This window comes from Protomyctophum bolini, assembly GCF_963924005.1.
Source record: "Protomyctophum bolini genome assembly, chromosome: 8".
In the NCBI taxonomy this organism is placed as follows: Eukaryota; Metazoa; Chordata; class Actinopteri; order Myctophiformes; family Myctophidae; genus Protomyctophum; species Protomyctophum bolini.
The window spans coordinates 42,822,671-42,837,670 of record NC_137869.1 but is presented as its reverse complement, the minus strand read 5'-3'; the positions used below and the strand labels follow the sequence as shown (position 1 = coordinate 42,837,670).

Below are 15,000 nucleotides of genomic sequence, written 5' to 3'. Positions count from 1 at the left end.
TCTGGTATATATATTTGCGTCTTCTTGACTGTTGTTTTGTGTTTTCTCCTACAGGACCAGGGCGAGGCCATCGCCCACACCATGACGGCCCAGCGCAGCTCGGCCCGCATCGAGGGCCTGAAGGCGGGCACGCCGTACGTGGTGCAGGTGCGCGCGCGCACCGTGGCGGGCTACGGCCGCTACAGCAGCCCCATCGAGCACCGCACCAACCTGCAAAGTACGTCTCCTTTCTGACCTGAGATCAGATTCTAAAAAATGTCTTCTATGTATACATCCTGACAGTTTTCCATTCTGACCTGAGATCAGATTCTGAAAAAAATGTCTTCTATATGTCAGTCGCTCTTCGATTTTTCAAAAATAGCAGACGTACAAGCTCGTAGCGCGCCACTCGGTGGCGCGCTACGAGCTTGTAGATCTGCTTTTTTTCAATAGCTAAAGCATGACATGATGCTAACACCAAAGGGGTTAATTGTTGACAAGGGTAGGAGAAATCCACAAGACAGCCGTCTCTCTCGCGTTTTTGTCCTATGCCATCTGCGTTTCCCATTGGCCCACGATGACTCCTCCTCCCATACCATCTGCGTTTGCCATTGGCCCACGATGACTCCTCCTCCTATACCATCTGCGTTTCCCATTGGCCCCCAGGATGCCGCCTCCTCCTCCTCCTATATTGTCCTTTTGATGCGGCTCCGAGGCAAACACAGGAGCAAACACACGAGGACCACCGTACGAGTTAGCATGTGACTCCTCCGTCTCTGAACGTGGGAGGCATGATGAGAAGCTACAGTACACACACACACTCACACACACACACACACACACATCCTACACAGAGCCGCAGGGAGGCTATACTGTATATCACAGCGGAGCGAGACGGTCATGCACGTCATGACTGTACACTGTGCAGTAATGGAATTACAGTGAAACAGGAGCAGAAGGCGTGGGTGTGTGACCTCTCTGCGACCTCTCTCGGCGTATTATGGGGCCAGTGGTGTATAAACCAGGGGTCCCACGTTGACACGAATTAAACCCCGCGGACCCCCCGTTTGGGAAAAAAAAAAATATGCCAAGGTCCCCCGTGAGAGACGAATGTTACGGCTCTCTAGCAGTGATTCTCAACCCTTTTAATTTCCCCGTTTAACACTCTCATCGCCCCGCGTCATCTGGAACCATTAAATCGGCACGCCGCCCACCGCAGCGATTTGTGTAGCTTCAGAGGCCATTTCAAGGTGGCACGAAGCCGCCATCTTGGTTTTTTGCTATATAGGATATAATAGCCAATGTATAGCCAAAAAGACCCCCCCCCCCCCGAGAGGAATCGACAGCCACGCGACAAGCGACGTAAAAGAAAACATCATCTTTTGTTAGAATTTGGAATCATTGATTCGGATTACGAGCGATGTCACATTTTACGATTTTTTTATCCCATCGCTGGCCATAATTATTGAATAGGACGGAGTGTTAAAGACTTGTATACTTACTGTATACCCTTCCCGAGGACAACATTGTGTTGAGGGGGGGGCGATATACGGATTTGTAATTAAAGTATTTCACTTGCTGGCTGCTGCAGGCGACCCTCAGAAGACGTTCCAGGAGCAGCTGCCGCTCATCGTGGGCTCGGCCACCGCCGGCCTCGTCTTCATCATCGCCGTCGTGGTCATCGCCATCGTCTGCCTCAGGTCAGAATCCGTCGTTGTTGTTGTTGTTGTTGTTGTTGTTGTTGTTGTTTTGTGCTTATACGCTGTCGTTATGCCATTGGGTTCTATATTATGCATGCAGAATAACTCTTCCTGCCTCCGAGGCCCCTTCCCTATACTTCCTTCACAGGTGTTACTGATGATACTAATTAAGGCTCTGTTCCGTTTAGTGTGTGTATAGTGGTTCTCAAACTGTTTGTGTTCAAGGACCACCATGACTCTGAGAGTGTACTAAAAAGGGAACCAAATGGGCCCTTATATGGGTCCATTTCGCTTCCCCTCCCGTGAACACGGGTCACTTGTGTTCATGTAATCTCAGCAGAATCTGAATCCTATACAGGTCTAGAATTCACTGTAGTATTGGACAGCTGCCATGTCATTGCGTATACGTATGGAATCTGATCTTTGGGCTCTCATAGCAATTTATGCCAACGGTTTTAATTTGGGTTAGGGTTGGCACATTTTTTTTTCCCCCCCGCACCTCGTTGTTGCATTTTCTCTGTCCGTGTTGGCGGTATCGATGTCGTTCTCTTGGCCAGCTCTCCCACGAAAAAGAGTAATCTCAGTGGACCCACACCTGCCTTAAATAAAAGGTTAAACGAGCACAAATCAGCAACCGTCGCTGGCTCGTGAACTGACAGGTGCGTGAAAGATGAGCTTTGAAATATGGCTGATTCACTATAGCTGCTACTATAGCGCTGCCAAAGAAACAGTGGATACTGTTGTAAAACCTGTGCTCCCATGCGGCGAGTATAGCCCAATATGCTCGGTCAGCAGTCGTGGGGTATATTCTCATTCCTTTCGGAGCACTGCTCAGTGCTTGTATTTTATCCCCCCCCCCCCCACCACCCCCATACATAAGCCTAGTTTTAATTAAAGTTTTAGTTTAACCTCTCTCTCTCTTTCCAAAAGAACGGAGTCACTTCGAAACGAATCACTTCGCGAGCGTCACACGACAATATTTGGCCAGACTTGGCACCCAAAAAGCCTTGACTCATATACTTACAGTTGCAACAACATTGCCGAACGGAATAATGTCCCTCTTTGAAGTGAGAAAAGAGGAGGAAAAGAAGATTAGTCCAAATGTCATCCCCCCCCCCCACCCTGTGTGTGTGTGTGTGTGTGTGTGTGTGTGTGTGTGTGTGTGTGTGTGGGCACAGTATATGCCCGGGTGAGCGCTTGGCATTCACCTCTGCCCGGTACACCGAGCTGCCAGCCTCCATAAGCCAGTTCAGGCCGTGACTGACAAGCATTGGTCACACCACACTGAATAAGAATTCAGAGAACTCCCTCCCCCATCTCCTTTCATGCTGCCTATACAGTGTCTCTGTCCTCTGTGCATGTGTCTTATACTGTAACGTGGGAGAGGGGAGGGGACAAGGGGACAAGGAAGGTGCGCCGATACGAAGACAAGCGCCGCTCCTCCGCCGTGATATTCCAGTCGGAGCACGCAGCAGCAGCAGTTTAATAGCGCCATTTGAATGTGAATTTGCATGAATTGTGAAATGAGATGCAAATGAGCCGTCGGGGTATTATCGCCCTGGTTACTGGTTAGACAACAAAGGGAGAACATGATCATGACATTTCGACAACCCCTCCACGTCAGCCCCCCCCCCCCCCCCCCCCACAACACACACACACACACACACACACACACACACACTCCCCACCTCACTGTCATCTGCGTCATCGTTACAGAGGGAGAGAGAGAGAGATCAAGGGAGACGGTGACGGAGTGAAACAGAGAGTGGCGATAAGAGGAGAGAGTGAGTGACCGACGATGGAGATGGAGGGCGTGCGAGAGAGAGAGAGAGAGAGAGAGAGAGAGAGAGAGAGAGAGAGAGAGAGAGAGAGACGAGTGTGATTGAACTGAACCCTCTGTGTCTCGTCTGGGCAGCGGCGGCAGCAGCGACTCAGGACGCTCGATGGCGAAGGGAGACGATATCCTTGTGTTTGTTCTGCGGCGCGCACGTTAAACGGCCCACGCACGCACGCGCACGCGCACGCACACACATAACTATGAACCGCCCGCCGCCAGCTGGCCTTTGGTGGCTTTATTGGCCGTTTCCCGATGCTCAAAAAAATATTTCCAGAAAATTGTATATCGAGCGGCATCGCATGCAGTCATTATGGATTATGCTTTCTTTCCTGGTTTCTGTTCCATTTCGCAGTATTCTTATACCATTCTCATATTCGTCCACAGCACCCCCCCCCGGAACAACATATTTTGAGACGGGGGTCGGCGGCCAATTACATACGCGGAAAAGTGTGTCCCAGTATTACTCTGTGTCTGTCCCAACATGCATTTCACTGGTGACCCGGAAGCCGTCCCAACATGCATTCTATAAGGAAGTACTCGGACTGACTGACAGACAGACAGACAGACAGACAGCGACCGAGCAAATAAACAGCAATTATTAGATAGATATGATTCTGGGGGTCCTTCACATGAAATAGTTTGAGAACCACTGATATAGAAACATGGGTTTTTTTTTCCCAGAAAACTGTCATGATTTAGAAGAAATTTAAGACCTGAGACCAAGAGTCTTGGTCTCAGGTCTCTAAATGGGTCCACGGCGCGAACGAACCCCCCAGCATGGCCGTCATGGTGGACTCGTTCAGGCCCTTTCTCATTTCTCTGGCACAAAGATGGCTGTTTGACGGTGTTTCTCCCTTCTTCTTCTTCTTCTCCTCCTCAGGAAGCAGAGGAACGGCTCGGAGTCGGAGTACACGGAGAAACTGCAGCAGTACAGTAAGTCTCTGAGCTGAGCTCTCTACTGTATACCTTCCAAAAAAAAATGTACACGCCCACTCGCCAGGCTTGTCCTCAAACAGCTTCCCTGCTGTTATGTGTGTCGGACATGTTTTTTTTGGCCGGAAGTACAGAGAGAATTTGTGGAATACCTAAAGAAAAAACAAAGAGCAGAGTAATTGCTAGCCGACTTAATCCCATCTGCGTGTATGAGTCAGTAATTAGTGTGTAATGAGAGCGGGTTGTGGTTATTTAGTTCAATAATCCATCGAGATTGGAGCAATTACGGCGATTGTTTGACTGACCTACATTTTGATATATGCACGCCTATGTTTTTTTTTTCTTCTTCTTTCTTCTTTCTATGCTGTCACAGTGGATGTGTTTTTGTTAAATATACGGCAACCATTTTTCTGTCTACTGTTATTCTACAGCCCAAGAATAAAGATACCAAGGATAGGACAGTGATATCATGAACAGTGCGCGTGCGTGAGTGCGTGTGTGTGTGTGTGTACTGTGCGGTCGGTCGGTTACTACACGTGACATCATTGAAGAGTCCTTGATATCTTAACCACTTCAAAGCCTCGTACCAAAATACCAATCTAGAAGCTCACGTATATGCACTTTTTGTTACGGTTTAAAAAAGTATTTGGAAAATGTCAACTATTCCAAATGTCAACTATTCAAAAAAATAAAAAATACATTCCAAAAAAAACAAGGACACCAGTTTGGTAAAAGAAATGTTTGATTCTAGGTTCTAACAGAGAGAGACCTCTCTCTGTCTCTCTCTGTCTCTGTCTCTCAAAGCACTTTGTTCCAAGCATGTGTTGCTATGGGGTTTTTTTTTTTTTAGGGTTTTTTTTTGGCGCCGTCGATTCACGTTGTCCCCCGTGTTTGTCTTTCTCCCTACTGAATCCCCCATAGTCACTCCGGGGATGAAGGTCTACATCGACCCCTTCACCTACGAGGACCCCAACGAGGCGGTGCGCGAGTTCGCCAAGGAGATCGACGTCTCCTGTGTGAAGATCGAGGAGGTCATTGGCGCAGGTAACCACAACAACCCACCAAAGCTCCTGAGCTACAGGGGAAAGACTGCTAGTCACCTCCAGGCCATACCGTTAGAGGACTTCACGCCAAGCGGTACTTTCACTCAATTCATCGCTATAACGCCCCTCCCTCCCTCCCCCGAACCCCTATAGCCTTCCCCCTTTTGCTTTCCTTCCTTCCTTTCTTCTTTCCCTTCCTTATATACGCCATCCCTCCTTACCCCCTCCTAGAACGACCAACGAACACCCCTTTTTCGGTGTTAAACTCTCCCCCTATATACCCTCAAAGTTTGCCAGTCTCCAATAAACGGCCTGCGTTCTAGACGTATAGCTATAGACGACATCCCGGTCATATTGTGTCCCCCCCCCTATGTGTTGTGATCAGTGGTGGAACAAGTACTCACACTCTTAGGCCTGACCTGAGATCAGATTCTAAAAATGTCTTCTTACATCCCGACAGTTTTCCATTCTGACCTGAGATCAGGTTCTAAAAAATGTTTTCTACGTCAGTCGTTCTTCGATTTTTCAAAAACAGCAGACCCACAAGCTCTGCTTTTTTTTCAATAGCTAAAGCATATAGCATAATGCTAACACAAAAAGGGGTTCCCGCCCCAAAATGGGTTAAGTAAACACATACCAATACTGCAATCTTAGAAACTACTCTGTTTTACAAGTGAGTAAAGTCCAGAATTCAACATTTGAGCAAAAGTGCAAAAGCATGTATGCGTCAAAATGCACTTAAAACACCAAAAGGTCCCATTTCACACCTTTTCAAGTGTATGACAAGATGAAAATCTTTTCAAATGGCCAAATTATATAAAGGTCAAGAAGTGGTTGCTGTATGGTTCTGTCATGGTAACCAAAATCTACAAAGTAAAAAAGTTTTCAAGTAATTGTATTGTAGTGGAGTAAAAATACAATTTGACTCTGAGATGTAGTGGAGTATAGAATTAGTGGTACTGAAAATTGGAAATACTCCAGCAAAGTAAATACCTCAAAATTCCTCCTTAATTACAGTACTTGGGAGTAAATGTACTTTAACACCACTGGTTGTGATCCCACCTTATCCCCGTATATTACGTCACCGTTTAGAGTAGTTTTTTGTACGCACTATTGTCTGGTGAGTGTCTTGCTGTTGCCACCTTTTTGACCTCTTGAAAAAAAACAGAGCACAATCCTGGAAGCCATGAGAAGCTGCAGTCGCGTTGAGTTTTTTTTGTTTTGTTTAGTTTTTCTCTGGACGCAATTATCAGCTCACAATGGACTGATATGCACACAGAATAATGAACTATTCCTACGTCCGGGGCCTCTTGCCTATACTTCCTTCACAGGTGTTACCGATGATACTAATTATGGCTCTGTTCCATTTACTGTGTAGTGGTTCTCAAACTTTTTTTTTTAAATCTCAAGGACCCACAAAACTCTGAGATTGTACAAATGTACAAATCCATTTGTACACACCCGTAACAGGGCCATTTGGAACCCACTCAAGGACACTTTGAGCCAAGTGAGCCAAACATGCACAATAGCAGTTTGAACAGAACAGAGCATTCATTAGTATCATCAGTAACACCTGTGAAGGAAGTATATAGGAAAGTGGCCCAAGTTCTTGCGTGTGTGCATCATGGAGCCCATTGGCCCCGGTCTATAAAAGAAACCTCCTCAAATCCAATTAGAAGGCATTCTTTTTTGTGGGGTTTATATAGCGAGCGACGGTTGGCCTGTGGACGCGCTTCCTCGACCGGCCACACAAGGCTCAGGATTGGCCATCTCTGTCCCCGCCTCTTTAGAGGGCCACTCTCGTCCCATTCACCTCGTTTGAACTATGTAGGGCGTGGGCGATATGGAATAATATCGCGATATGGAATAATATCGCGATATGGAATAATATCGCAATATGGAATAATATCGCGATATGTTTTTCAAGCACTATATCACGATAACACGATATTATCACGATATTTCATGCGGTCTTCATGGTTATTTCTTTTCCACGTTACTCAACAGAAACACCTACAATGGAACAAAAAAAACGGAAAGGAAAATGAGTTAACAGACCATTTAGACCAAAACACTTATTACTCATTCTGTAGCATACAGAATACGTGCAAATGAAGGCATATACTGTACAACTGCAAATCGTAGAATATGCATTCAACCGCGTCACGATATATGCGATATAAAAAAAAAAAAAAGGCTATATCGTGGGAGACATGATAACCGTCTCGACGATATTCACCACCATATCGCCCTGCACTTCCAATTCTTCAAACGCTGGCTCTCATGTGGTCAAAACCGACCCACATTCCCCCCGATATTTGTTTGTTGTATAGCTTTAGCAAAAAAAAAGAACATAAAGAAAAACAATGTGTTGTGCATTTGCTTATATATATATATATATATATACTATATATCTGTGATAGTAATATCTTTGCAAAAAGAAAAAAAGAAAGTCTGCAGGATTTAAGAGTTGCGATGTATGTCGGAGAAAGAGAGAGAGAGAGAGAGGGCGAAGAAAAGCCACTGTACTGCTACTGCCAACCACCCACCACCACCACTACTACTACCACTACTACTACTACCACCTACTGCTACTAGCGCTACTGCTACGACAGCCCTCCTCCTACTCCTACTCCTCCTACTGCTGCTGCTGCTGCCGCTGAAGCTACTATACCTGACAAACAAACAAACAAAAAACAACCCGTCGCTTTATACCCAGCTCTCTTTCGCCTTTTGAGTGACAAAAACCCCTCAACCCTGTCTTCCATGTCCCTCCCTGTCCCCCCCCCCCCTCCCCTCCCCTCCCCTCCCTCCATCCCCCTCCCTCCCTGGCCCTGTCCTCTACCCCTCTCCTCCTCCTCCTCCTCCTCCTCCCTTTATCCCTCCATCCATCCATCCATCCATCCATCCATGCTCCACTTATACCCTCAACGTTGTCACACCCGCATTTATACCTCCTCTCGCTTTTCCCTCCATTGCTCGGCGTTGTATATATATATATATACATATATATATATATATATATATATAGACTCCGGACGCAAGGGGTCGACCCCCAGCAGCTGGACCCCAAAGCTTCTCTCCCCGCCAATGTCCTCCTCCTGTGCACGCTTCCCCAGCAGCCCCTAGCCTCCCTCGCTCCCTCCCTCGCTCCCTCCCTCCCTCCCTAAACCCCCCATAATGCCACTCTCCTTCCCCCCGCATGTCTGCCATGCACGTGCGTCTCTCCATATATACAGTATATCTCCCCCCGCAAGCTCCTCCTCCGTTTCCCCCCCCCCCCCCTCATCTCATTTCATTTCTCGCTGCCATTTTTTGTTACCCTTTTTCTCCCCCCCCCCTCCCACGCTGACTTGAGAGAGTTTTGACATGGCAACGCGCTTCATATCACCCTCCGGCTGTCCCCTCCTCTACCCCCCCTCCCCCCTCTCCGCTATAGCCCCTAGCCGACATCTTCCCTCACATTGTCACCGCAGGCTTGCTTTCCCCCCTCCTATATATCCGCTCTTCTTCTTTTTCCCATCTTCACAGCTTTCATATAGCGCATTAAAGCATAATAGTCACACCGTATATACTGTAAAAACGCTACTGTATATGCCATGCAGCAGCACATCAAAACCAACCCCCCTTCCCCCTCCCCCTCCCCCCCACCCTGACACCTTTTGGGGCCTATATATGTATTTATATAGACGAGTTCCTTGGCTTTTTTTGTTTTTGTTTGTTTGTTTTTCTTGCAGTCTCTCCCCTTGTTATTATATATATATACCTCACTTGCCCCCTTCTTTTTTTTTGCCCGCCAGCCCGCCCGCACCTGCTATAAGCCGCCCCGCCCCCCTTGTCCTGCGCTCTCTCCTTTGGTTCTAACCAGTTAACTGTCCCCCCATGTCCCCTTCTTCTCCCCTTCCCCCTCCCCCTCCCCCCCCATCCTCCTACAACCCCCCGCCCCATCCCCCCCCCCACTCTCCTTCACTCTTCCCACGTCTCTCTCTCTCTCTCTCTCTCTCTCCTTCTATACTTCCACTCCTCCTCCACCTATCTCGTTGTCTCTCTCTCTCTCTATCTATCTCTCTATGTCTCTCTCTCGTGTACGCCATCATCATCATCATCACCATCACCGTCATCCCATAAAACCAGGGGAGTTCGGGGAGGTGTGCCGCGGGCGCCTCAAGCTGCCCGGCCGGCGGGAGATCGTGGTGGCCATCAAGACGCTCAAGGTGGGCTACACGGACCGCCAGCGCCGGGACTTCCTGTCGGAGGCGAGCATCATGGGCCAGTTCGACCACCCCAACATCATCCGCCTGGAGGGCGTGGTCACCAAGAGCCGGCCCGTCATGATCGTCACTGAGTTCATGGAGAACGGCGCGCTCGACAGCTTCCTGAGGGTGAGGAGAGAGAGAACCCCTTTTGGTGTTAGCATTAGCATTTAGCTATTTAGCATGTTAGCATTTAGCTATTCAAAAACAGCAGATCTACGAGCTCGTAGCGCGCCACTCGGTGGCGCGCTACGAGCTCGTAGGTCTGCTGTTTTTGGAAAAATCGACTGAACGACTGACGTAGAAACATATGCTTTTTCAGAAAACTGTCGGGATGTATATAGAAGACATTTTTTAGAATCTGATCTCAGGTCAGGATGGGTTAAAAAAAGCGCATGCATATCATGCTGTTATATCACCATCATCTCACCGTTAGCTATCTCTCTGATCACCCGTTGCCCCGTGTGTGGGATCCTGTTCGTCGCGGTGGCTGGCGAGATATCCGACGAATAAACGTTAAGGCAGTCGGTGACATTTATATAGCGGGAAGCTCTCAGTCTTGCCTGTGAAGTGTGAACTTACCGATATATATATATATATATTATATACCGACCGTCGAGGCACATCAAACACGCCATCTGCTCTGCTCATGCTGTATAGACCAGGGAGACCTGGAACGCACCTGTGTCATCCATTATAGCTTTTAAAAACCACGTCGACTCAACTATCAACTATTACATCGATTTATATTATGTTTTTTTCTTCAGACAACTGCAGTTTTAGGAGAGATTGTTTTATTTTTTGTATCTTTTAAATCGGCCCTCAGGTCTTAATGATATATGGATAGGGGAGTGGAAGAGGGTGGTGGGGGGTGGTGGGGGGGGGGGGGGCAAGGTTAGGGGGAGAAATAAAACAAAGTCTGAGACGAGCCCGGAGGATCTTTGGGTGGAGGTCGGGGGGTTATAGGAAAGTATAGAGACGAGACGCGTCGTCAACGTCAACATCAACAACAACGACATCAGAGAGAGGTAGAGTATTGACCTTATAATAATAATAAAGATGAAAAACAAGGAAGCGAGTGGTGAGGGAGAGGGGGGGGGTGGTGTTGGGTTATTCCACCCAAAAAGAAAGAAAAAAAACGGCTATATCTGAAGTTCTGCCATCTAACAACAACAACATCACGGACACCACGTTCCCTGGATCCAATCAGTTAAAAAAAAAAAAAAAAGAGATAATCCTTTGAAACGGGAGTCCTTGATCTAAAATTGGATTTGTCCTTGTCTGGGTTTTTTTCCCCTCCCTTCTCTCTCTCTCTCTCTCTCTCTCTCTCTCTCTCTCTCTCTCTCTCTCTCCCCCTCCCAGCTGAATGACGGCCAGTTCACGGTCATCCAGCTGGTGGGCATGCTGCGCGGCATCGCGGCGGGCATGAAGTACCTGTCGGACATGAACTACGTGCACCGGGACCTGGCGGCGCGCAACATCCTCGTCAACTCCAACCTGGTGTGCAAGGTGTCCGACTTCGGCCTGTCGCGCTTCCTCGAGGACGACGCCGCCGACCCCACCTACACCAGCTCACTGGTGAGTGTGTGCGTGCGCGTGTGCGTGTGTGTGTGTGTGTGTGCGTGTGTGTGTGTGTGCGCGCATGTCCGTTGCAGCCACACTATAGTCGGAAACCTGGAACTCCAGAGCCACATATAGACATAAAGCGGGTTATTATGCGACAGGTTGTTGGTCCGAGGAAGCAAATCTGATTGGTCGAAACGGCCTTCTATATAAAAGCCGTGCTTTGACACGTTCCCCTCCCGTTCCACTATAGGCGGGGATCGTGAGGCCTGTAGCCAGTCAAATGCTGCGAAACACACTATAGAAGAAGAGATCCTGGGGCAACCAGGAAGTGTAGCCACCCGCTCCCCCTCCCCCAATATTGGATTCAGTCTAGAGGCAGCGGAGGATCCGTTGCTTTTGTTTAAAATACATAAATAATTGCTGGATTAAATGAAGTTATAGAAAGACGAGATCCCTCGTCTGTGGCATATGTTGTGTTAAAGGTAGAGTAAGTGATTTCACTTAATTCAAATATCACTTATTTTTTTTGTTTTGTTGTGATAATCCTCTCTACTATAGAGTGTGCTGACCATATAAGGAGTTCCTCCCTGTCCCCAGTTAACCCCATGGGGGTCAAAAAACCTTAGGTTTAGTTTTTGGTTCTCTATCCTGATTGGATCAAAGCTTGGGTCCCAAGGCAAAAAGGAAACCTATGGTTTTTTGAGTGAAATCACTTACTCTATACCTTTAATTTTTTTGCGAGTATCTTAGTTTGAAGGGTATAACTGTTGCACTCAAGGGTGTTCTTTATCGCCAGTGACGTTGGCCTGTGATTCGTCGGCCTGGCGGGGGGAGACTTTGAGTGAGGGTGTGTTCATGTTTTTGCCGACCGCGCGACGATCGACCGCACAGCGTATTTTCTTGCCCACACACTGGTCTCACGCTGTCTCTCTCCCCCCCCTCTCGCATGTGTCGTGTGCGTGTGTGTGTGTGTGCGCGTGTGTGTGTGTGTGTGTGTGTGTGTGCGTGCGTGCGTGACTCGTCCGTGTCTGTCCGTGCTCCATCCCCCTACCCAACCCCACCCAACGCCCCCTCCTCAACACGTTCCAGTATTTCACGCTCACCTACTCATTCGCATATCCACAGGGAGGCAAGATACCCATCCGCTGGACGGCGCCCGAGGCCATCGCCTACCGCAAGTTCACGTCGGCGAGCGACGTGTGGAGCTACGGCATCGTCATGTGGGAGGTGATGTCGTACGGCGAGCGGCCATACTGGGACATGAGCAACCAGGACGTGAGTTCAACAACAACGCCGACGTTTTGGTTTAGTTTATTTTGATCATATTGATGGAATCATATTAGTGACCAAATTTGGCTGAGGGACGCAGGGAATCGTATAGCTTCAAATTGGCATATTGGTTGGTTCAGTTTGACCCACCCAGTCTTGGAGATATGGCTTATAGAGTGATGTCTTGCAGATAAACAGTGAGTTGAAAAACAGGCTTGAAAGGTTCACTTCTGTGGTCTCTATAACATTACACCTATAGCTATACATGTTTAAGCATTTATTTCATATTCACATGTCAATTTCAGCTCTGAAACGTATTTGTTCTAGTTCTAGTTATGTGAAGAGTCTGCCTGTGCTATTAACTCATAAAAAAAAAAAAAATAGGTTTTTCTCCCCCGGTGAAAAGCTGGAATTTGCGCGATGGCGCAGGCTCTCAGTCAAATCTGGTCACATTATGTCAACGTAAGAAACATATAGGTCTTAAAAAAAACTAAAAAAACTGTTAGCATTTAGTAGACATTTAGTAGAATGTAGAATGTCTAAATGGTTTAACCCATTTTAACCCTTTTGGTGTTAGCATTGTGTTATGCTTTAGCTATTTTTGAAAAAGCGGAAGAACCACTGACACAGAAACATAGCTTTTTCAGAAAACCGTCAGGATGTAGAAGACATTTTTAGAATCTGATCTCAGGCCAAAACGGGTTAAAGCGACGGTTGCTTCCAACGAGCCTTTCCGTGACGGTGTCTCCTCCCCCTCCTCCTCCTCAGGTGATAAACGCGGTGGAGCAGGACTACAGGCTGCCCCCTCCCATGGACTGCCCCACGGCGCTCCACCAGCTCATGCTGGACTGCTGGGTGAAGGAGAGGAACCTCCGGCCCAAGTTCTCCCAGATTGTGGCCACGCTGGACAAGCTGATCCGCAACGCCGCCAGCCTCAAGGTGGTCACCAACAGCACGCAACAGTCAGGGTAAGTTCCCACTATAATGGGAGAAACACCATGTACTCTCGCATGTTCTTTTTGGCTTGAGTGAAAGTGTCAATTGCTGCAATGTTGGAAAAAGAAAGTTAGTAAAACAGGCATGGAATTCAAAATTAATATAGGGTCGGTAATGTTTTTCTTTCTTTTTTTTTTCTACAAAAAATCCAAATCTGTAATCCTGGTCTCTAAACTGCCTCCCCCTGGCCAGCCGGGGCGCCTGTTGGAGGGGAAAGGAACTGGTTGGAATAACGTGTTCCTTCCACGCGCTACGTCCAACCAGGGAAACTGTCAGGTGTAAAGGAGCAACTTGGACACTCAGGCATGAAGGAAGCATGAGTTGAGTCCGTTGCTCTCCCCAGGTTGGCGGAGGGTGTGTAGAGCCCAGGATCACAGTAGATGATTGACACAGGGGTGAAAAATGGGTTACAAAATCGTGGGATAAAAATATATATTAAAATAAAAATCCAAATCTGTTGCTCTCCCCTTGTCCCCCATATATGGGGGACTAGGTTGGCGGAGGGTGTGTAGAGCCCAGGATCACATTAGATGATTGACACAGGGGTGAAAAATGGTTTACAAAATCGTGGGATAAAAAATATATATTAATTAAAATAAATAAATAAATCCAAATCTTCAAAGTAACTAGTGACTAAAGTTGTCAAATAATCGTAGTGGAGTAAAAGTACAATATTATAATTATAATTATAATAATAATAATAATTATTATTATTATAAAACCAGAAGTATTATACTTATTGCTGCTTTGGCAGGCCTCTGGGCAAGTTGTAATAGTGTTGTGTGTGTGTGTGTGTGTGTGTGTGCGCGCGTGCGTGCGTGCGTGCGGTAGAAGTTTATAAATGCCCGATAAGAAATTCCCGCTCGCGGTCTGACGAAACCCGATGGACATCCAGCACGCTGCGCTCTCCGCTCCGTCCCACGGTGGCAATTAGTGGAACTATCTTGACACCGTGTAACCCGGCCGGGCGGGCATTTTCACTTCATAGCGGTCTTATTGATTGAATAGCAATAATATAGCCTTTAACTCTCTATACAAGCTTCTGTTGGGTCTTTATACGAGCTGCAGCTTGCTTGTATTAACTTGCGTAACGCCAGTGGTTTTCAACCCCTTTTCATCATGTCGAGGCCCATGTTTTATTCAGCGTTTGAACTTTTGTCTACAATGCCATGCTAGTTTTGATGTTGGTACCATTAGAGAGAGATAACGGGCAAACGCTGATCAAAATAACATTTTTTTTCTACATTCTTGCAATTTAAGTAATGCAGTTGCAGTTTAACAATAATTTAACTCTTGAGAGCGTATACAATTATGAAACCACATGGAAAGGGTTCGATTTTTGGTTTCATTGTCCACTCTCAAAGGGTTAAAGATCTTTAAGCTTTTGGTCACCAACTCTCCATCATTTACCCATGAGGACCACC

General features: G+C 47.2%; 1 protein-coding gene across 1 annotated transcript in view; it reads left to right on the top strand.

The window, feature by feature from the left end:
• The window catches only part of LOC308320248 (ephrin type-B receptor 3-like), a gene marked incomplete at its 5' end in the record, with an annotated part of 39,362 nt that overhangs the window by 13,655 nt on the left and 10,707 nt on the right, over positions 1-15,000 (top strand). Inside the window, 8 exons of the mRNA XM_080770566.1 lie at positions 55-217; positions 1,571-1,679; positions 4,397-4,449; positions 5,371-5,586; positions 9,627-9,874; positions 11,108-11,323; positions 12,437-12,586; positions 13,349-13,548. Of these exons, the coding sequence (XP_080626692.1) occupies positions 55-217; positions 1,571-1,679; positions 4,397-4,449; positions 5,371-5,586; positions 9,627-9,874; positions 11,108-11,323; positions 12,437-12,586; positions 13,349-13,548 (1,355 nt within the window). The remainder of the gene's footprint in view (positions 1-54; positions 218-1,570; positions 1,680-4,396; positions 4,450-5,370; positions 5,587-9,626; positions 9,875-11,107; positions 11,324-12,436; positions 12,587-13,348; positions 13,549-15,000) is intronic.